Here is a 21,765-nt window from a genome sequence, read left to right as displayed (position 1 = left end):
AGGGTCTGATACTAACCAGGACAGAGCACAGAGCCTTCTCAGGGTCCCAGTCAGTGTCGCTGGATTCTGTGTGGATCCTGTCCCCAGACAGAAGCTCCCCAGCCTGCCTCACCCCCTTCCAGGCTGGACTTGTCACCAGCCGTGCCCCCTGTAGAGCTGCAGAGCACTTCCAGGAGAGTAGTGGCCAAGCTGGCCAGCCACTGGGGGACCCTCCTTCCAGCCATCTAGGGGGAAGGGATTGGGGGTCATGGAGGGAGGTGACCAACACGGATGAGGGGTCTAAAGGGGAGGCACATGGCACCACAAGAGCACAGGATGGCCTCTGACCTGTCGTGGCGGCATGTTGGGGTCAGGGGTGTTCAGGCAGAAGAAACGTGCTCAGGCTCGGAGCAGGAGGAAAGCTTGCCTCCCTGAGCTGAAGGAAGCCCAGCAGCAGGCTGAGGCTGGGATGGGGGGAGAGTGGGCCGAGGCTGGGGTGGGGAGGTGGCAGGGCCTCGAAGGCACTTCATCCTGAGGAAGCTGTGGTAGGTTTAAGCGAGGGTGAGTGGCCAATGGGCTGAGTGACATTTCACCAGTGTCCTGAGTGCCCTGGTGGTGCCAGGTCCTTGCTGGGGGCTGGGGCATGGCTGGGAAGGCAGCTCAGATGGTGGCAGCTGAGGGTGGACATCCTAGTCTGGGAGTCCAGGCAGGGTCTTGCCTGAGGTTTCTCCCCGGTGACCCCTGCAGGAAATCAGACTTGCTGGGACACACAGCTGTTCCTGCCGGCCTGGCCACCTTGGCCAAAGAACCAGCACAGGGGTCCCTGGTGGCTCCTTGGCCAGCACTATACCTGGCTGCCCTCCTGCCACCCCACTTCCCAGACTCCTGGCAGTTCCCAGAAAGTGCTGCCAGCACCTGAATACACAGCTCTGGACGGGCTTGAGGAGGTTTCAGGGTCTGTCCTCGTTAAAGAAGCAGCCCCTCCAGGAGGAAACAATCCTGCTTTCTGTCCTGTGTTCTAATTCCTTCTGTTCCGTTTCCTCCATAAAACAGCAACAGCAAACTCTCAAAACTAAAAACCTTCCCATTGCCATCTTTGAGCAAAGACGCTGAAATCCTCAAGCTGACACCTCTCGAGTGCCTCCGTAGAGCTTGCCTGCCTCACTCTGCAATGGAGTTCTGAAAGTTCTCACCTTTTAAAAAAATAAGACAGGCTGTGTCCTCCCTCCCGTGCTGAAGGCTTGAAGGTGCTGGGGAGTGAACTGCAGGTGGATGGGAGAGTGGCCAGTCCTGCAGGGTTGGGGAAGGCCTCTTGCAGATGGTGCCATGAGGTTAGAGCTGTGAAAGATGAGCAGGGATCTCCAGACAGATGTGAGGGGCAGATAGGCAGGGAAAATGCTGCAGACGAGGGGAGCAGAAGGTGGAACCATGGAGGGTGAGGGATTGGACATGAGCTGCAGGTGGGCCGGGCCAGATGGAGTTTGAATGACCTCCTGCAGATAATGCAGAGCCAGGAGGTTGCCAGACAGGAGGGCACTGTGGTGAGGAGTGGGGGCTGCACTGCAGACAGGAAGCTGGAGTGATAGCCACAGGGAGAACAGTTCTGAGCTGGGACTATGTGGGCACAGAGGCCTTTACATTGTGTCTACTTAACTCCTGCAAGCCCACCTTCATCTCTATTGCGCCATCCCTGTGCCCCCCAAGTCTTGGCCATCATCATCTCTGGCCTGGAAGCCTCTTCATTAGGTTTTCTGTCTCCACTCCACCCCCTAACAGTCCTTTCCCTGTAAAGGAACAGCCAGAGGGGGCTTTTAAGACATTGCCATGGTGACCATGCCCCTCTGGCTAAGACCCTTCAATGGCACCCCACTGCCTTCAGTATCAAGATCAAATTTGATTTCTTGACTTGGCATTCAAGGCCTTTAGTAATCAGCCCCAACTCCCAGTATGTGCAGTCTCCTCTCCCTAAAATACACTCCAGCTGAGTTGGGCTATTTGCAACCTCAGTCACCTCCTTCCTTGGCCTTTGTTCTCCGCCCCTCTCCCACCCACCACAGAAACACCTTCTTAGCCTTTAGGTAGCAGGTCAAAACTGTCAGGTCTGGGTAGCCTTTCCCAATCCTTGCCCTCAATACCCTGCTCTTCGTGGCTCTTCAGCTTATTTCAACAGCCACTGGGCCCTTGCTTTGTGGCAGGTGCTGGGGATAATGAAATGTCCCAGGGTGGGACAGCACCTAGGTCAAGGGCAGGCAGACTACAGAAGCTGGGGGAGCACCTGGCTCCTTCTGCCAGCTGCCATCCCCACCCTTTTGCCCACTCCCTGCACCTGCCTCTTCACTTTGCTCCTACCTGTACCGGTGACTCACCTGCACACATTCAGACCTGTCCTGGGGGCTGGCCCAGTGCCAGGCCAGGTGCTGGAGAGACAGCAACAGTCTTCTTGGCTGCCACTGCCCTCCAGCTTTCAGAAACACGCACACCAGGTCCCCTTACCACAGCCTCTGATGGGTCTAAACAAAGGGACTGAGAAGTAGGTGAGCCTTCAAGAAGTTATTCTCAAAACAAATACTACTTGAGTAAGACAGACTCCAGGCAGGATGCTGGGACAAAGACAGATCCTCACAGAAATCACATGGTGGCAGAAGCCAGTTGTGACGGCAGCCTATTTACAGGGGGTTCCTGGGTACTGGGCCCTGTGCTAGAGGCCACTCCCACATGATCACACTTCACCTCACAACCACCCAGTGGTGTAGGCATCATTAGCATCCCCAATTTACGACAAAGCAGAAATGCAGCGAGTGAGTACCTTGCTCCAGATCACATAGCTGGATCTACTCCTTGGCACCAATAGCTACTTGCTGTCAAGTGTGAACAGCACTGAGGGAGATCTCGGGCATCCTCTGGTAATGAAAACCAGCCCAGGCTGGAGGACAGTGGCAGCTATAACAAAGGAAGGAGCAAGACCACACCCTGGGGCTGCAGGATCGCAGATGGGCAGCAAGGAAGAGCCACGGGAGCACAGCGCGAGATGGAGGGTAGATCTGGTATGGGCTATCCAGGGCCCAGCCCTCGGAAGGTGGGGGAGACCTGAATCCTGATCATTTCTGGAACTCCCTGGGAGACACCCAGAGAATGTTAGCTGAACTCACGGGGCAGGAAGGCAGCCTCAGAAAAGGGTGCAAAGGGAAAGGCAAAAGTTGCTGGGGTGTGCATTCTGGATAGGACGCTGGCTTGTGGAGGGAGGCGGCAGAGGTAGCAAGTCTGGTTCTGTCCACAAGAGGGCACCTGACACCAGGCAATGAAGCCATCCCAGGGAATCTGGGGTGTTTTGTTGTTGGTTCCCCCAACCCTCTTGGGAGGGAGGATGGCTGAGGACAGGATACCCTCAAATCACGACACTGAAATTCCAGCAGTCAGAAACAAGTACAGAAGGGCAAGATGGGTTTAGAGCGATGCATGTTTGTTTGTTCTGAGTTTTATCATCATCTCAGGCCAATTATTTCCCTTCACACTGAGAAACACGTGTCAGTAGACTTCCTGACTCCAGCTTGACAAAATTTGAAAGGGCTCTCCCCTCAACCTATCTTCCAGAAGGAATAACTGTCTCCTATTTTACATCTCCTCATTTCTATGAGAAGAAATCATATAGTAATGCTTCACTCATTTTCAGATTCGCCTAATTTGCTGTTCAATAGTGCATTGAGTACTTATTTCAGTGACTACTTGTCATTTCCAGGATTCTCTTTTCAAATCTGCCGAGTTATTTTTGTTCATTTTCTTTTTGCTCTTTTCCAGCACCATCTTTAGAGGTTTCAGTTATTTTATATTCTGTATCTGATAGTAACATCTGAACTCCCAGGGGTCTAAATCAATTGTTCACTGTTCCTGCTGACTCTTGCTCGTAGTGGCTCATTTCCTGGGATCTTTAGTAATTTTGGGGAGACAGTTTATAATTAGTTGATATGTAACATTATGATTGACATTTTTCTCTAGAGGATTTGCATTTTTGCTTCTCCCAGACACCAGGAGAGACTATAAACCTAGAGTCATCCTAATTTCTCAGACCGGGGAATCTTTGACCTCTGCAGTAATGCACATTTGAACCTCAGCCCAGGAGAGGGCAGGCGTGAGGACGGAACCTCCGGTCAGATTTTCTTTCTTCAAGCAGGGGCAGAGAGGTTTCTGTGCAGCTCCCTCTGCAGACTGGCCGATTCTCCCTGCCTGTCTTATTGCCGAGGCCAAAGCCAGAGTGACCTGGCTTCAGGGAGAGGTCCTGGTTTTGTGTCTCCATTTTATATAGGTTCAAAGCCTAGTCTCACATTCCCCCTAGAAGCAGTTAATCCCTCAAACTGACTTCTTAGAATTTCTTTTGCCCCCAAGCAGCACAGGATTCCTCTTTTGTGTTGCACTATCTCTGTGGTTTCAGTTTACTCTTCATTGTTTTCCTGGCCTTTGGGGATTTCCTGCACTTTTTCATCTGTGATCTCAGCAATGCAGTCAAAAGTGCATTCACTACAATTTCTCCAGCATCTGGGTCTTTTATGGTAACGGTAACACTTCCAGCCTGCCGTCTCTATGGCAAATTGCACACAGTATTTCACTATGTTATCACTTGAGTCCCTGGGACCTTCTTGTGAGAGCCAAGGCAGCCTGTGGATGGCTGATTGTCTACCAATGTGTCTTCGTGCTCGGCCAACAGTCAGGCTGAGATCCTGTGACTGTTCCAGGTGGTGGACTGCAGCGCCGGGCACCGTCTGCATGAAAGATCCTGGAGCTGAGCCACCCTGCCTCCTGGGGACAAGGCCACAGCCCAGCCTGAGATCTAGTAACCAACCTGCCCTTTGCATTTTGGGGGCCTGTGAAGCTGGTTGTGCCCACAAATCTCTCGGGCAAGGCTGCTCAGAAGTAGGTCAAGGGCAGGGGCCAGGGATGGGTATTCAGGTGACAGGAATGAGGCTGGGGCCAGGGCTTTGGGAAGTGAGGCCTCAGGTCATTGGCTAGGAAACTTCACTGACAGTCCAAGACTCCACACAGAGGTGCGCCTGCATCAATCTGGGGCATGTCACAGTTGGTTAGACCACCTCAGAGCCACAGAAAGTACTACTGGGGGCCCACTGGAGGCACGGCAAGCTGGCAGGCTTTCAGGGAAAGCAGTTTGAACACAAGCTTCGAGGATTCAAGAAATGTTCAGTCCTAGAAATCCCATTTTGGAAAAGTATCCCAAAGAAATAAATCCTGTGAAAGAAGATGTTCACTTCATTATGCTGGAGAGAGAAAACTTGAAAGCAATCCAACTGTCCAACAAGAGGTGAAGAGTTAAGAAAATTATGGCCTCGATGTAATCGTACCACCATTAAGCAAATAAATGTGAAGGCAACAGTGAACTTACGATTTAACATCAGTGTAAAAAGGACATGAGTGAATATTCACAAGTCCAGGTATATTAAGAATTTTTAAGGAAACACTTAAGAGTTATTAGAAGAAAGTACCTACAAGTTCACTACCCTATTTTTCAAACTTTCTGTGGTTGTATTTTCCTTATTAAAAGATCACTTAACAGTAAAGAAGAACACTAACAAGGAGGTGAGAGGGTCTGTGAGGCGTTGCTGGCGGTGGACTGCAGGTCCACGAGGTGGCCAGTAGCAGCATGAGCAGCCAGCCTGGTTGCGCCCGGGCCGCCCTGCTGGCTTCCCAGAGGTCCAGCACCTGGACCCTTCTCCTCAGCAGTACCTCTTGCTTTCATCCCACGTGCTCTTCAGGCCACAGCAAGAACCACTGGAGCCTCCCCACCCACCAAGATTGGGGAAGGTGGGGGAGGGGACGCAGAAGTCTGTCAGCAGGATGTCTTGCAGTGACCACCTTCCCTCCTAGTCCCATTCCAGCCTGAGTCAGAAAAGGAATATAGCCTTTTTATTGACTACTTTAAGTAGAACAAACTAAATACATATTTAACAGTTTTGGTTCATTTATACAGTACATTAAATAAGTTATGCACAGAGTTAAGTAACAAAAGTTCCTATCAGAGTAAAATGACAAAGCACAGAAAAACCAGACTCTACTGCATCCTGTGGGTGGTTTCATTCATCTTCACCTTTAAAAACCACGGGTGGAGGCTTAGTTTTCCACTTATTTACATTATTGGCTTTCTTCTAGGACGGAGCTTTTGCAGCCTCATCAGGAACTTGGAAAGCCATGAAAGTGGACCGAAGGCCTCTTAGCCAAACAGCACTTTCAACCATTCGCCTAATGCTTATTGCTGCTTTTCTCTGCCAACTCCAGCGCAGGGACAGGGCTGTCCCTGCCAGCCGCACATGCCCTATTTGGTATAAGCATCAATGAGTGTCCACTGGGCAGCTGTGGGCCTGACCAGGTGGGGTCTGCAGGGGAAGCGCCATCTCTGGGGCTGTAGAGGGGAAGGCGGGATGCCAGGTCTGCCCTCAGGCCTCCTAACCTTCTCCTGGCTCACGATGGAAAAGCTCACCTGCACCATCATCTTTGGAAATGAGCACGTCAATGCACATGGGCAGAGGCAGGCAGTCAACATTTTGGTTTCACAAGAACTACAGACACTGAGAGTTGGAAGGACCCTATTCAGCAGCTCGCCCAGCTCCCCACCCCACCCCGGGCAGGACTCCTCCCCAACAGCTGTCTGTCCGGCCCATGCTGGAACAGTCCAGGTTCCTCTGGTTTTTCTTACATTTGGTTCAAACATGCCACTGCCCAGTTCTCTGAAATAGCTAAAAAAAAAATCTAAGGAAGTTGGCTTGATCTACTGATCCAGGAGCCTGGAAACTAGTTCTGAAAAAAGCCCCTAAGATGTGTTCTACTTTAAACAATTTATTCAATCCATAATCCCTTCTACAGTTTCCAGGACAAATGGCCACCTGGTCATTATTTATGCTTTCATTCTGAAGAATTCACTACCATAGAATTGCAATTGTGTTGTTGAATCTTCAAATCCACTTGCTGAGATATCTTCTGGAACTAACCAGAACCAGGCCTACACCCTTTGCAAGCAGGTGACAGCACTGGAGATCAATTTGACTTTGGGACAAGGCCATACAAAGTAAAGTATAGATTTTCTGTCTAGAAGCTGAAGATGCTCACATAGACACCAAGAAGCGAGGGGCTCTTGGTAGACCAACCGGCTTGGATGGGCAAAAGAGGTCCACACAGCACAGGGCACACTGCAGCCAATGCCAGACATGGACTGTGCTGAGTAGATGTGTCCTGTTTCCAAACTTAGATCCATCGAGAGACATATATGACTCAGCACCGTCCAAGAAAAGATCTACTCACTCTGTGACCTCAGTCACATGACTGTGCCTGAGCAGATCTGCTAGAGCCCCACCCCTGGAGCTGCAGGGGCCCTCCTTAGTGGAGTGATCTCACCTTATAAGGTGGGCTGCCTATTCCTGAGCAGGTGGAAAATTAACCAACTTCTTCCCATGTCAGTTTTCACCACTGGATGGAGTCAGGCACGGTGCAGCAGTGGGGACACAAAGGACAACTGAAGATATGAAGATCCAGCCCCAAGTATCCCTTGGAACATTTAGAGACGACTCCCATTTTGGCCACTTTTGGTCTCTTCTCTGTTTCCTGCAACAACTCCTCACTGGGCCGAGGACAGTGATGCTCCATCACTCATCAGTGTCCCTCACTGGGTGATGCTGAGCACTGGCTTCATCCTCCAGATTTGTTCTGACAGGTGAGTAGGCATGTGTCACATCTGCTTTTGGTTCTACGATAACATGGAAGAGCCTGTCACTGCCCTGACAACACCCTTAGTATCACCACTCTGAGGTCCTCTTTGACTTTTTGTCCCCCTAAATATTAACTATAAAAGTTGGTCCTCTAAGCAGCCTGATTATATTAAGATATTTTAAATCTAACTAGATGAAAGTGAGAAGTCTGAACCTGCGCCCCTAAACTGGTAGTTGGGGTAGTGCCAGCAGACACTGGATACCAAGTGGAAACCTGGACTCACCCCTGCTCCTCTAGCCACCCCCCTTCCTCCCGCCCCTAACCAGAAAGCTGGAGGATTTCAGAAAGGAGGCAGCTGGAGAAAGGGATTCTTCACATCTAAACAGGAAGTCTTGGACAGATGCCCTATGTGTGTAACTGACTAAAATTAACACAGCAAAAGGTCTGAGAACTGAACTACAGTTGGAATACTGCCCAGGTTTTCAGCTTGGTCTCTGGGTAGCACATGAGCAAGGCAGTATGCAATAGCATTACAAAAACTCTGAAAACTAAGCTGTCACTGGAACCACAGCCCACAAAGGTAGGCTAGGACCTGCACACACAACCTAAATGTTAGCTGTAGAAAACAGACATTGAGCCCTGACGAACTATATCTTGTTGGTCTGTGCTACTCTGGCTAGTCTTGTGGCCACTGAAGATTTAAAGAACCCACCTAGGTGTTCAAGTGCCGATGAAAAGACAGTGAGCCAAGGACAGACCTGGTGGACACATGAGACACCCTCTTGCTATAACTGATTAACAGGTTCCACGACTCTTCATGGGACATCCCACATCTTGTGGAAATGTAAGCAAGTCCTGTCCAGGGTACTAATTTCATCAAAAGTCAGGACACCTCCCAGCGACTGCAGTTTAAGGAGTTCCACAATAAGGTAACATTATTCCGTTAGTCTTTCTCTAGGTCTACTTTACTTTATGCCATGGAAATCCAGGTAATTTAAAGGTGCTTTGTACTGAGTTTCTTTGTAAGACAGAAAATCCTTAGGTAAGGTAAATTAGGGATTTAAAGTTCTTAAAGTAAGATACACCTATTTGCAAGGACAATGCTACCTATGCTGATCCCTTTACCTTTCCGGGACCAGGAGCTTTTATTTCACTCTGGTCAGTGCACAGAAGGTTGCCATCTAAAGCTGGGCCAACCAACTCACCCCAACTGGTTCCTTGGGGCGACTGGGTGCTGCAGACTTGGAGGTGGAGAATGGGAGAGTCAGGGTCCTAGGGCTCCCAAGGAAACCTGAATGGCAGGGAAGGATGTGTGTAGCTGTTCTTAAGATTTTCAAAGGGGTATAAGTGATGTCATGTTTGGAGAGCCAGGTAAACTGCTGGAAAACTCTCTGAAGACAGGAAGAAAAATTGGTCAGGCTTTCTCAGAAAGGTTCTGACATTTCACAAAACTTCTCTTAGCTCAAAGAGGGCAGGTATCAAACAACACAAGAGAAGGGAAAGTGAAATTGTATGCCCGACAGTAAACTGACGTAGTATGTAAGACATGAAACCACGAGGTTTGAAGAATTCTTTCAGGTCCAAGAGGGCTGCTTAGAAGTGACCAGGCCTTGACTGGTGAGGAAGTCCTAGCCACACCACATCACATCCTATGGGACAACTGCAGCTTACAGGGCGCCAAACAGAGACCACAGGAAGAAGATCCACACAGTGATCTGGACATGCGTGGTCTGAGATAAAAGGATACAGAACAAGACGACTGTGCAACAGCCAAGCGGTGGTAAAAGCTTCTGCATTTCCAGTAAATGATCCATTCAATAATCCGACGATACAAGTTTGGCCAACATGCTCAGAGAGAAGAGACTATCCACAATTGAGTCTCATTCTCCCTCAGACCAATCCATGCGCTGGAAACTATTTTCTGCACAAGCAAACTTAAAGAAGAGAGGAAAAAATGGGTCCCAAACTAATGTAGCCAGCCAGGTTGGAAAATCTTGTCCAAAATGATCTGTGATGCCTGGAGGAAGTTTTATTTATTTTTTATTATTATGGTGCTTTCACTGAAGTGGTGACTTCTTTCCTGTGGTTTCTGAGAATCTTAAGTCTCAACAGCAGGGTCAAGTGGGCGAGTCCTGAGTGCTGCTTTGTGCCTGCCCAAGTCTCCATGGGGCCAATGAGTGGCACCTGCTGAGGGTGAAAATGGGGCTCAAGGAGCTGTTCAGGGGTGAGAGGGCCACTCTCTGTTAGAGGAGGGCCTCCCCCTCGGCCTGCTGTCAGCCTCCAAGCCTCTGCTGCAGAAGGACGACGGAGTAGCAGACAGTGCAATGGAGTAAGCTGCCTCCAGCCTGGCTGGACACGTTCGACAGTCTGCTGCCTCAAGAGGCAGGGAGGGGAGCTGGTGGTCTACACTGGAAAAGAGCTGGGAGAGGAACAAACCAGAAAGCCATGGAGGAGGCAGCTCCAGCCAGCTGCCTGTGTGCAGAGAGAATGGCACACTAGCTCCCACAGAGGGAAACTGGGGCAAGTGTCCAGAGGGGTTGTGGAGCAGTGTTTGCTGGGCTTGCACTCTTCCTGCCTCCACTTCACTGCTTGTTGATGACCCAACAGCCACTTGCACTGGTTCAAACAGCCAGCCCCCGGTGCAGTGCTCTGCTGTGCTGCAAGGTCATCAGGTGAAGTAAGTCTGCAGCTCAGAGTCCATTGGTGTCGATGGCTGTCACAGAGGCAGGTGTCGAGGAGCGCGAGGTGGTTGCCGAGGTCTTGTCCAGGGCCGGGCTCGGCACACTGCAGTCGGCAGACCGGGCCGAGGAGCCCCTCACTCCAGGAAGCAGTGGCCGGCTCTGGCTGTGGGGACTCTGGCCATGCAGGTTCTGGCCACAGAGGCGGTGGTGCCGCTCCCAGTCCTTATGCTGGCAAAAAGAGCCGCAGTATCGTGCGATATTGCAGCCACTGCAGGTCTCACTGGCTTTGCGGCCACAGTTCCAGCAGTTCTGCAAGACACAGGCAGTGGTTAGTTGCTTGGATCTCATGGGGCAGGCTTGTCATGACTCGTCACCTGCACTGTTGAAGAGGGGGCTGTATGGGGACAGCATGGGTTCTTGGGCTACATATACCTGCGCTTGTCCTGCCTCTCCTGCTATCTGCTTTCTGAGTTTCCTTCATCTGCAAAACAGGAAAACTACCTACTGGGCTGACGGGACAGAGAGACAACGGGTGTGTAAAAATACCCACAGCATCATCACAGGGCAGGTGGAAGTCCCATCTCCTGCTGGAGGCACCGACTCATTATTTTCACTCCTATTTTAATCCTCAGTGACCAAACCAAGCTCTGTCCCAGGGTCCCCCCACCACAGCTATCTATTCTAAGACCACAAATACATACGTGTCAAAAAGGTGTTTTCTCATCTTGATTGTTTTCACTGACAACACCTGACCTTTTAAAAAAGTCACCTGCCAAGGGACCAAGACCGGCGAGAAGGAGTGGGGGTAGTTGTGCTACTTCCTCTGTGCCCACTCTCCTTTCAGTGATGTGCCTCGTCACAGGTGGGCTGGGATCTTGCAAATCCTCCTGGTTCATGTATGGGAGCCTCCTGCAACACCTCAGCACTCAGGGCCCAGGAGGTCTCGGTCAGGGAATTTTCTTACTACTCTCTGCACTTTCCTGCAGAGAGGGCACGAATTGCTAGGGCTTAAGAAGAAACCACGGCAGCGTGGGACTGGGGGGTTGGGAGGGTGTCTGAAGTGCACCAGCTGAGAATGCACTAATTCTATGATAGAAGATATGAGCCAAGTGATGCTTGGTTACAGCTAGAAGTAGTGCCATGAAAGAAGCACTAGAAACAGTATTTGAACAGATGATGCTTCACTTCTCTCAATCAACTAAGAAGGAAGAGCAGCATCCTGAAGAATGCTGCCACCAAGTACAGCTCCCAGCACCTGCCCCTTGGTACCCTCCTTCCTGTAGTCTCCCTTGAAGACGCCACTAGGGACACATGAGTGTTCTGCACCTGAGGTCTCCAGGACCCACTTATAAGAGAAAAAGCCCCATGACTTTGCTAGGTGAAGCTATCAGGAGTGGGTAAGGCTTTCTTAGGTGTCAGGAAGGACTTGAGTAGTCAGCACCCCACCCCCTCACCCCAAGTTCTCCAGAATGGCAGAAGCCAGTCACGAGGCCGGGCCTGACCACTCCTGTAGTCCCCTCAAGAAAGAAAGACACCACCCCCAAAGAAACCAGGACACTTGCTCAAGTGAAAAACAATAGACAACAAGTGCTGAAAAGGGCCTTGGGTTCATCTTGCCCACTTCTTGTACAGATGGGACACTGAAGGCCAGCGGGCAGAGACTTACCTAAGGTTATAAAATGATTATGTGGCTATGCAAAGCCTGGAACCCAGACCTCCTAACTCCGCAATATTCAATGTACAAGTTTAGTTTCAAAGAGCATTAGAAAGGACTGTAGATTCCCTTCCAACACAACAGGCTTCTCAGGATATATACTCTGAGGACTGCCAAACTTGCCGATACCAACACCAGGGGACCAAAAGAGGGAACAGAAGGAATTTTTAGGTCACCGTTACAGATCCTCAAGCAAACTGCATTCAGAGAATTTCAGTACTTTGGAGTCTGATAGGCTGACTCCAAACAATGCTTTGGCAGAACATTAATACTTGTGGGGAAGAACTCAGTTGTTGCCTAGGTGGGGCTGCTGTGGCAACATACGCCACAAGGTCAACCCCAGGCGAATGAGAGAAACTTTACTCTCTTTGTCCAAGTCTGAAAGTAAATCTCACACCGGGGCACAGCATTAAACCACTGGAACTTGGGGTCAGCCTCATGGCCGAGTGGTTAAGTTCGCATGTTCCGCTTCAGTGGCCCAGGGCTTCACTGGTTTGGATCCCGGGCAAGGACATGGCACTGCTCATCGGGCCACACTGAGGCAGCGTCCCACATACCACAACTAGAAGGACTCACAACTAAAAAACAGACAACTATGTACTGGGGGGCTTTCAGGAGAAAAAGGAAAAATAAAATCTTTAAAAAAAAAACGACTGGAACTTTCACCGTGGCTGCCTATTTAAAATAGCTTATTTCATGATTTATGAGATACAATGAGACAAGATAAACAGCTTCCCACAGAGGCAGGATCACAGAAATGCAGGAACAACGTGGTTAGTGTCAGAGTAGCCAGGGTGAAAAAGACACTTTCACGTTCCCTTTCCCTGTAGCTTTTCCCTGACTTAACCATGAGGCTTTTTGCCAAGATATAAGATAAAAGACTTATTACTGTTGTAGCCACCCTTCAAATCAGCGTTCCTCAAAGCTGGAGCAACACATTTGGCCAAACAGTCCCTTGTAGTTAATGGGAGAAGGTTATAAACCTTCTGAGTTACTGACTAGGAAAGTCAAAAATGGGATTCCAGAATTTCCTTTGTCAAGAATGGGCCATAAGTTTATGCCAATATTACACCAAGCGTGGCCTGGGGACCACCTGTACCAGGACTACCTGTTGTTTTTAGTGCCATCAAGCGGATTCCAGCTCCTAGCAACCCTGTGTACAGCAGAGCAGAACTCTGCCAGGTCTTTTTGCCCCATTCTCTCATTTTTCAGAGCTGTATCAGACAATGCTCTGCTGCTATTCATAGGGTTTTCATGGCCAGTTGTTTCAGAAGTGGTGGTCCTTCTTCCTAGTCTGTCTCAGTCTGGAAGCTCAGCTGAAACTAGTCCACCATGGGTGACCCTGCTGGTATTTGAAATAGTGGTGGCAGAGCTTTCAGCATTACGGCTACATGAAGCTGCCACAGTATGACAATTGACAGGTGGTGTGGTTCCCTGATCAGGAAATGAACCTGGGCCATGGAAGTGAGAATCTTAACCACCAGACCACCAGAACTGGCTAGAACTACCTGGGGCTTGTCAAAATCCCTGGAACCAATCCCAGACCTCCCTGACCTTACTACAAACCTGGCCCAAAGGAGAAATGACTCCTCATCTTACAAGCAATTGCTAGCCCATTGTGTTTGCCAAGAAATCCAGGCTGGGGACAGAAGGTGCCCTGTGGTAGAGATAGGGAACCTCTTACTTCATTCCTCCACCCAAGGCATTACAGGAGACATGCTTGGGTCTGGCCTCAAAGAAGGCGGCTGTTTTACAAGAGTAGGAGCTGCCACAGCTTATACATGTATGTTGTTAACAACAGAACAAAACCCTTTCCAGCTGCACAGTGCATTGCAGTTTAAAAACACTTTTGCAACCATGATCGAATTATATCTTCCTAAAAACTATGAGACTAGCACGATAGGGGCTGATCATACAGAGAAGGAAACTGACTCCTCAAGGGTACACTGCCATTGTGAAGGGGAACTGGGACCAGAACTCAGGGTTCTTAACCTGCAGCCCAGGGCTCCTTCCGCTAGACCAAACCACCTCTCACAGGATGAATAAGAAACTTCAGGGAAACCTACTAAACTTCAAGTAGAATTTTCTGGATGACACGGAGGGAAATCAGTCCTCCTGGCCCAACGCAAACTCACCCAAAGCTTAGGCCCTGCTATCCCTGCCCTGTTTGGGAAGGTTTGCTGGGATGGATGCTGGTGTGTGCCTCACCTGCAGGCCACTTCGGGCACTGTTTAAAATGACAGCTCCTTAAAAGCACAGTCCTATAAATGGAGAGCTGGGATTTAAATCCTGCAGGGCAAATCCAGAACTCATGCTCTTAGCCAAAATGTTACACTTCTTTGGAGATAGACATAATTAAAGATAAATATAGATATAAAAGTAGGTAAATATTGACCTGGATGGCTATAAATACAGAATTAAATACAACAAAAATAGAGATATCACTGCTTAAAAACAATTCTAAAGAAAAAGCAGCAGGGGAGAAGGAAGAGACGAGGGTTACAGGAACTGTTTTCTCACACTTCAACGTCTTTGCTGCAGTGCTACAATAAAGAATTTTTCCACATCTTCTGTGATAGCCACATGACATTTAGGCATTTCATCTTCATATTGCCATGCTTGGCATTGCTATATTGACAGGGCTCATTTAAACAGAATGAGAAAATAAAATCTCCATTGTTTAACTTCAAGAGAATGTCCCAAGGACAGCTGATCTCTCAAGTGGTAGATGGGATCTATCTACTTTCAGAAACAGGCTTCTTTCAGGTCTTAAGTTTATCTGAAAAACCCTAAAAGTTACAGAAAAATTTTGTTACCATTCAAAAGGACTGATGATGATTTTGTCATATGCTCTTTTCTTTCCAGTCAGTTCATTTTTGTCCTCATTATAGAACAAGAGTGTCCTGTGCAGAAGCATCACCAAGTCCTGGGCCCTGAGTCTGGGAGAGTGGGGCAGGTCTGCTAGATCTGTCACTTCAATTCATAAAAGAACTCTCCTGTTTAGAAACAGACCGGATGCCACAGGGCCCTGCTTTTCCTCATCCTTGCAACCTGGCTTCAGCACTGTGGGATTACTCAGTTAAATTCCCTGAGCCACAGTTTCCTCATTTGTAAAATTGGAATCCAACAATACCTACCTCACAGGGTTGTTCTGAGGACCAAAAAGACAATGCACACACTTAGCTCTGTGTCTGGCACATAGGAAGCCCACTCAGTCAATGGTGGTCATCGTTATCATTCAATTCCACAAACTCCGTCTTTAGGGTGAGTTTTCAAAATTTAAACCAATATGAACCAAGACAATATAATAATTGAGGAACAAAACTCTTCCGGTACTGAAGAAAAATTATAATCATCTAGTTCAAGAGCAAACTATTGTGTCTTACTGCCCAGCACCTGAAAAGAAAGTAGTGGGCTTGGTCACTCCAGCTGCCCCAGCCCCAGCCCCCAGGGCTAACAGAGCTCTGACCTCCGTAGACTCTTCTTGCTCGTTTATGACGAGGAAGGCGTCCTCTGCAGCCTGCCGTTTGACGTCTGCTATGGTTTGCTCCATCCGAGCTCTCTCTGTTGCAATCACTTCAAAGGCTTTTTGTTCTGCCTCGGCAACGGCTTTCTGGACTTCTGACATGGCCTGAATTTTCACCTTATTCACAGCTTCTTCTAGAAGAAAGTGACAGTAAAATCAACTGGCCGAGAAATCTTTTCCCTCCCACTTCACATCATTTCCTAAGAAGGGACAGAGCTGAAACAAGATGACTTTTCTAAAAACATACAGGGATGAACATATGACATACGCATTCACTTTTATTCTTATACTCACTTGTCCATTCATGCAATTATTTGTTGGGTAGGTAGATAAAGGTGGGCACTGTGCCAGGGGCTGGGGATACCTGGTGATTAAGACATAATCCATCTTCTCATAACTGTTTGTGAAAGTATAAAGGTGGCTTAGGTGCCATCATATATGTCAGTATAAGACAAGAGTTCCAAGGGAAAAAGTGATCAGCTTAACAAGTGGCAACGGAGCATCAAGAAAATGTGTCTAGGTTGAGATGGTTGAGAAATTCATTCAAAATTTAGTGAATTTTTGGAAAGTCTTGCATCCCATGCTAAGGAATTTGGCCCTTTTTCTAAAGAAAATATGAACCCCTAAAGGGTCCCATGCAAGGAAAAAAGACTGAAGACAGAGATACCAACTGAGAGGCTAAGGCAATGATCTAGCTGATACAAGAGATTCTGAATTGAGGCAGAAGCAAGTGGCATAGAAGGGATGAGGCAGAATGAGGATGGTAGCCTCTAAGGGCCTGGAGGTGGAGGTAAAGGAGAGGAATGCTAGTGCTATGCAATGAAACAGATAAGTAAAATGCTGTGGAGGCAAGTGAGAAGGTGAGGTGCCTCTGGGGTATCCAGGTACAAAGGACCAGGCAGCAATTAGGAATATAAGACTGAACTCAGTAAGAAACATGAGCTGTAGGGGCTGGCCTGGTGGCCCAGCCGTTAAGTGCGCACGTTCCGCTTGGGCGGCCTGCGGTTCGCTGGTTCGGATCCCAGCTGCAGACATGGCACCACTTGGCACGCCATGCTGTGGTAGGCATCCCGCATATAAAGTAGAGGAAGATGGGCACGGATGTTAGCTCAGGGCCAGTCTTCCTCAGCAAAAAGAGGAGCATTGGCAGCAGATGTTAGCTCAGGGCTAATCTTCCTCAAAAAAAAAACAAAAAAGAAGAAGAAGAAGAAGAAGAAGAAGACAGACACATACCAGTTTTTTTCCAAAACTCCACAGGTACATATCCTGTTGTTGGCCTACTGTTGAATTCCCGCTGAGAATCTACAGAAGAGAGATAAACAGCATAGGGTCAGAAGCTATCTATAATCGACATGTTTTATTTTTATGAAAAATTTATCAGGCCTCTCATTCACCACTTAGAAAGATCAAAACATATACGGTCATTTAGTGCAAAAAATATTCTGGTAAGGGATAAAAACAGATCATAAAATAGTACACTGTTTAGTTTTAAAACAGACACAAGTGTAGACGCACATACACATGCATACCTCAAATATTAACAGTAAAAGTAGTGAGATTTTTTTTTTTTAAAGATTTTTAACATTTTCCCTTTTTCTCCCCAAAGCCCCTCGGTACATAGTTGTATATTTTTAGTTGTGGGTCCTTCTAGTTGTGGCATGCAGGACACCGCCTCAGCATGGCCTGATGAGCAGTGCCATGTCTACGCCCAGGATCCAAACTGGCGAAACCCTGGGTTGATGAAGCAGAGTGCGCAAACTTAACCACTCGGCCACGGGGCCAGCCCCAGTAGTGAGATTAAAAGTGATCTTCCCTTTCTTTTTTTTTACTTATCTGTATGCTCTTATTTTTTCCCTTATGAACATGTATGTATTTTTAAGGCACTCCCTAAAATATAACTACAGATAAAAATTTCTGTGTGTGTCTGTATCCAATTTAACTGTCCCCATCATGCACAGGTTGCTGGCAAGTGCTCTCTGATATATCAGGGAATATGGCTTTTGTTTTGTGGCAACTCTGAATCCTTACAGGTAACTTAAGGAGGTTTCCTTTACAGTTTCTTAAAATGCTCATCAACAAAGAAACAAAAAAGCACGTAGTAAAGAAAATACTGATCTGGAACAGTGTATTTCAAATGTACCCCAAGAGGCATCCAAGGGGGTTGCTGGGAAGGGGACAAGGGTGAGTGACTTATCATATATGTTTATTGTGATTATAAGAAATGGTACCATTGCTTTAAAAAGTGTGAAAACTAATTAAGGTAACTTGAATTTTCCTTCTTCTTCTTCTTCTTTTTTTTTTTTTTTGGTGAGGAAGATTGCCCCTGAGCTGACATCTGTGTCAGTCTTCCTCTATTTTGTATGTGGGACGCCTCCACAACATGGCTTGATGAGTGGTGTGTAGGTCTGCGTCTGGGATCTGCACCTGTGAACCCCAGGCCGCAGAAGCAGAGTGGGTGAACTTAACCACTATGCCACTGAGGCAGTCCCTGAACTTTTTTTTTAATGAGTCAGTGCTAGCCGACTTCCTCATTTCCTTATGCTTTGTTGAGGCTAATCTGAAAAGTAGATTTTATGCTCTGAACACTCACTCACCAACCTATGGTGCAAAGAGGAATCAGGGGAACAGCCAGTGTGGCAGGGGATGCCAGCCTGGCATGAAACGCTGTCTGAGGAGCCTTAGAAAATGGTTAGTCCTCATGAGAATGCCCAGGAATTGGCTGCAAACTGGTGTTGGATAGGGTGGGAGTCTCTCCCATTCCAAGAGCTATCATCAAAAAGAACCTACTTCTGTATCCCCTGGAGTGATAAGGGGATAATAAGATTTTTTTAATTCATGTAAAATACACATAAAAATTTACATATATATATATATATATATATATATATATTTTTTTTTTTTTTTTGAGGAAGATTAGCCCTGAGCTAACATCCAGGCCCATCTTCCTCCATTTTATATGTGGGACGCCTGCCACAGCATGGGTTTTCAAGCAGTGTCATGTCTGCACCCGGGATCTGAACTGGTGAACCCCGGGCCACTGAAGTGGAACGTGAGAACTTAACTGCTGCACCACAAGGATAGACCCTGGCCAATTTTTAAAACTTATTTAAGCCTCAGTTTGCCATGTAAAAGAATATAATAGTAGTTCCTTTATCTCATTCGGCACTTTTGAAAACACATGTAAAAGCCTCAGCACTGGCTGAAACATAGTAAGAGCCCAGATAAGCTCTTATTACTAAAAGTGCTAACTAATATAGTCAGAAAGGTCAATGAAGGAACCAGACTGAAGTATTTAATAAAATGTAGCATCTGATAATTATGTCATTTCAACAGATAAAAGATGAGCATCATTAACTGATGGCAGGAAAATTTAAACTACTTGGAAAATTTTAAATGTATGTGTTTAAAACTCAAACATATCAAACTTCAATATAACATAGATGAAATTTATTGTACCGTGGGTAGGGATGAAGGTCAAGGAACAAACCACAAAGGAAGACAGGTTTGACCCCATAAATATTAGCTATCCTATCCATCAAAACAAACCAAGATCAAGTGAACAAAAACGCCTATATCCACAATCCATTCATTTTACAGCTAAGAATATATCCTAAGGGAAAAAGGCACGGTGTGAAAAATTCTTACTATACAGAGATTTTAAATATTGCAGTACTCACTGAAAAAGAAAAACAAAACAAGCAAAAACCCATAATGTTCAAGAACAGGAATAGCTTAAGGAAATTATAGTATATTTACAAGGTATAATATTGTATAGTTACTAAAATTGTTTATAAAATCTATAATGATGTGAGATCATGCTTAATATGAATGAATACATTTTCAAAGAAATCAGTACAAAGTTGTAGTTCAGTATTCTCAGATACATTTCCAAAATTCTTCAGTGTGGGATGATGATCTAGTAAATTCTTTATATGTTTCTGTATTTTCTGCAATAGGCCATGCAGTTTCACTAAAAAATGATACTTACCTCATAAGGTTGCTCTGAAAATTAAATGGTAATGCACAGAAAGGAATGTTTCTCACCTCTGGTAGCCCAGGTCCCACCTCAGACCAATTAAATCAGAATCTCAAGGTGGGGCCAGGGCATCAGGAGTTTTGCAGAAGTCCCCAGGTGAGTTCTAATGGGCACCCAGGGTTAACCACCAAAGACAAGCACCTGGCTTAGAATCCAGCCTTCATGGTTAAGGTCTTCCAAACCACACTAGGAGATTTACCTCTCTGCAGGTCATATATATTTGCTATTATAACAATGGTAAAGTGTCTTTTAGCTGACTCTTCCTTCCAGTATTGCTACATCTTGATTTTTTCAGTTGCAGATATTATTGATTGACTAACCATTTCATTAAGAAAAAGTTTCATTCTCTTTTAACCCCCACCCCGACCCCACCAGACACATTCACGATTCCTTCCCCTTCCTTTCCCCTAGAGAGATACTCAATACATCAATAGTCAACATTCACAGTACTCAATGTAAATGCTAATCACAGCTAGTCACGTGGTTCAGACTCTATGAATCTTTTTATCTTCTTCAACAAGTTTTTGTTTTTCTTAGAGTTAATAATTGCCTTGTTTATTCACGTGCTAAGTTTCTTATGTAAATATTTCTAAGTCAATCTCAAATTCTCCTTCTATTGTGTAAATATTTTATAAATTTCATTTTCTGAAAGAAATCTCCAGCAAGCTTCTGGGCTATTCCAGTGTGAACTGGCTGCTTTCCAGGCTTGCTGTACCACTGTTGCTGGGGACCCTCCTTCACCATCCTAGGGATTCCCTTCCTCTCTCTTTATCTAGTTCCACCTTCTGGTTTACTTCTTGTATTGGCGTAAATCCTACCAACCGTGGTAGACACCATGATAAAGGGTAGATGGGAGGTGCATTTTTCGAAGAATTGTGGGTTGTTAATCTAACACTTAATTGTTGTGGTTGAGTACAGACTTCTAAGTTAAAATAACTTTCCTTCAGAGTTGTCCTCTAACTTTCAGTGATGCTAACTGATAAATCTTTCTTCCACCGTGTTTACTTGGGAGAGTGGTTCAACCTGGAACACTGTCTTTCAGTTCTAAGTAAATTTTTTGAATTATTTCAACAACTATTCTCTCTTCTCTTTCTGTTCTGTTCACTGTTTCCGAAACTCAGATGATTTGGATATACGAGTTTCATGGATCCTCTTATTTTCTTATCTTTTTCACTCTGGTGATATTAACAATGTATTTTTTGAAGTTTTCCTTTCCCTGAAAAGCTGCTGTTAACTCCTATTTCTGTTTCCTATTTTGGTCTCCACTTTTATAATATCAGAAGCTTACCTAACTAAAACTTTGGTCACCCTTGACTGTTTGCTAACGCACGTCACTAAAAAGCTTCATGAAAGCCCCATGACTGTGGATGGTACTGATTGTGGGCTTAATTAGAGGCAGCTCTCCCAACTCATTAAACATAGATATTCAGATGCCTGGGTCCCTGAATTATAACCTCCAGGGAAAGACTTGGAATGTGTATTTGTTATAAAACAGCTAGGTGACTCTCATTCTCAGGAAAAACTGATAGCTGAGTCAGTTTCTTTACTTTTTTTTTTAAACTTTAATTGCAAAACATTAGGTGGCTAACAAGTTCATAAAAATATTAATGCATAATTTAATGAAAAATTATGAAGTGATCACCCATAAACCTCCAGATCAAGAAATAGAAAACTTTCAGCAACCCAAGTCCCCAAGAAGTGAGTAAGCCACAGCACTGTTTAAATGATGCTAGCCAGACTTGCAACTGTCCTGAGAACAGCTAAGAAGGATGGCAAGAGCTCACTCTGCACTCTATGCCATCTGCACCCTCCACCTCACAACCCTAGAGGAGACCATTCTCTTAAATCCTCTAATAACCATTTTCTTGCTTTTTTCTTAACATTTTTGCACTTATTTACGCATCTTTAAATAAAATACCAAAACATCCCTTGGTGTCTGAACAGAATCTGTTTCTGAAAATACTGTGAAACACAAATTTTCAGATTGAGAGAACCTATATTTTATTATTTCAAATGGCAAAAGGAATAATGCTATCCAGTCTCTAGTTGATTTCTCTCCAAATCACCAAAAGACTTAAATACTAAAAAATAACAATCCACCTGGATTTCTGCATAACACCAAACA

The 21,765-nt window shown here is 46.3% G+C and overlaps 1 protein-coding gene across 5 annotated transcripts in view; it reads right to left on the bottom strand.

The window, feature by feature from the left end:
* Positions 1-5,874: 5,874 nt before the first annotated feature.
* The window catches only part of CBFA2T2 (CBFA2/RUNX1 partner transcriptional co-repressor 2), a 140,178-nt gene continuing 124,287 nt past the window's right edge, over positions 5,875-21,765 (bottom strand). For 4 of the 5 annotated variants that reach the window (XM_046679088.1, XM_046679090.1, XM_046679092.1 and 1 more), the window contains 3 exons: positions 16,838-16,906; positions 15,548-15,738; positions 5,875-10,673 (listed from right to left, as the gene is read on the bottom strand). In XM_046679088.1, the coding sequence (XP_046535044.1) occupies positions 10,374-10,673; positions 15,548-15,738; positions 16,838-16,906 (560 nt within the window). In that variant the 3' untranslated portion in view covers positions 5,875-10,373. The remainder of the gene's footprint in view (positions 10,674-15,547; positions 15,739-16,837; positions 16,907-21,765) is intronic. The other variant, XM_046679089.1, reaches the window with a different exon arrangement.

The sequence above is a fragment of the Equus quagga genome, chromosome 12 (genome assembly GCF_021613505.1).
Source record: "Equus quagga isolate Etosha38 chromosome 12, UCLA_HA_Equagga_1.0, whole genome shotgun sequence".
Taxonomy (NCBI): domain Eukaryota; kingdom Metazoa; phylum Chordata; class Mammalia; order Perissodactyla; family Equidae; genus Equus; species Equus quagga.
This window is presented reverse-complemented; position numbering and strand designations above follow the sequence as displayed.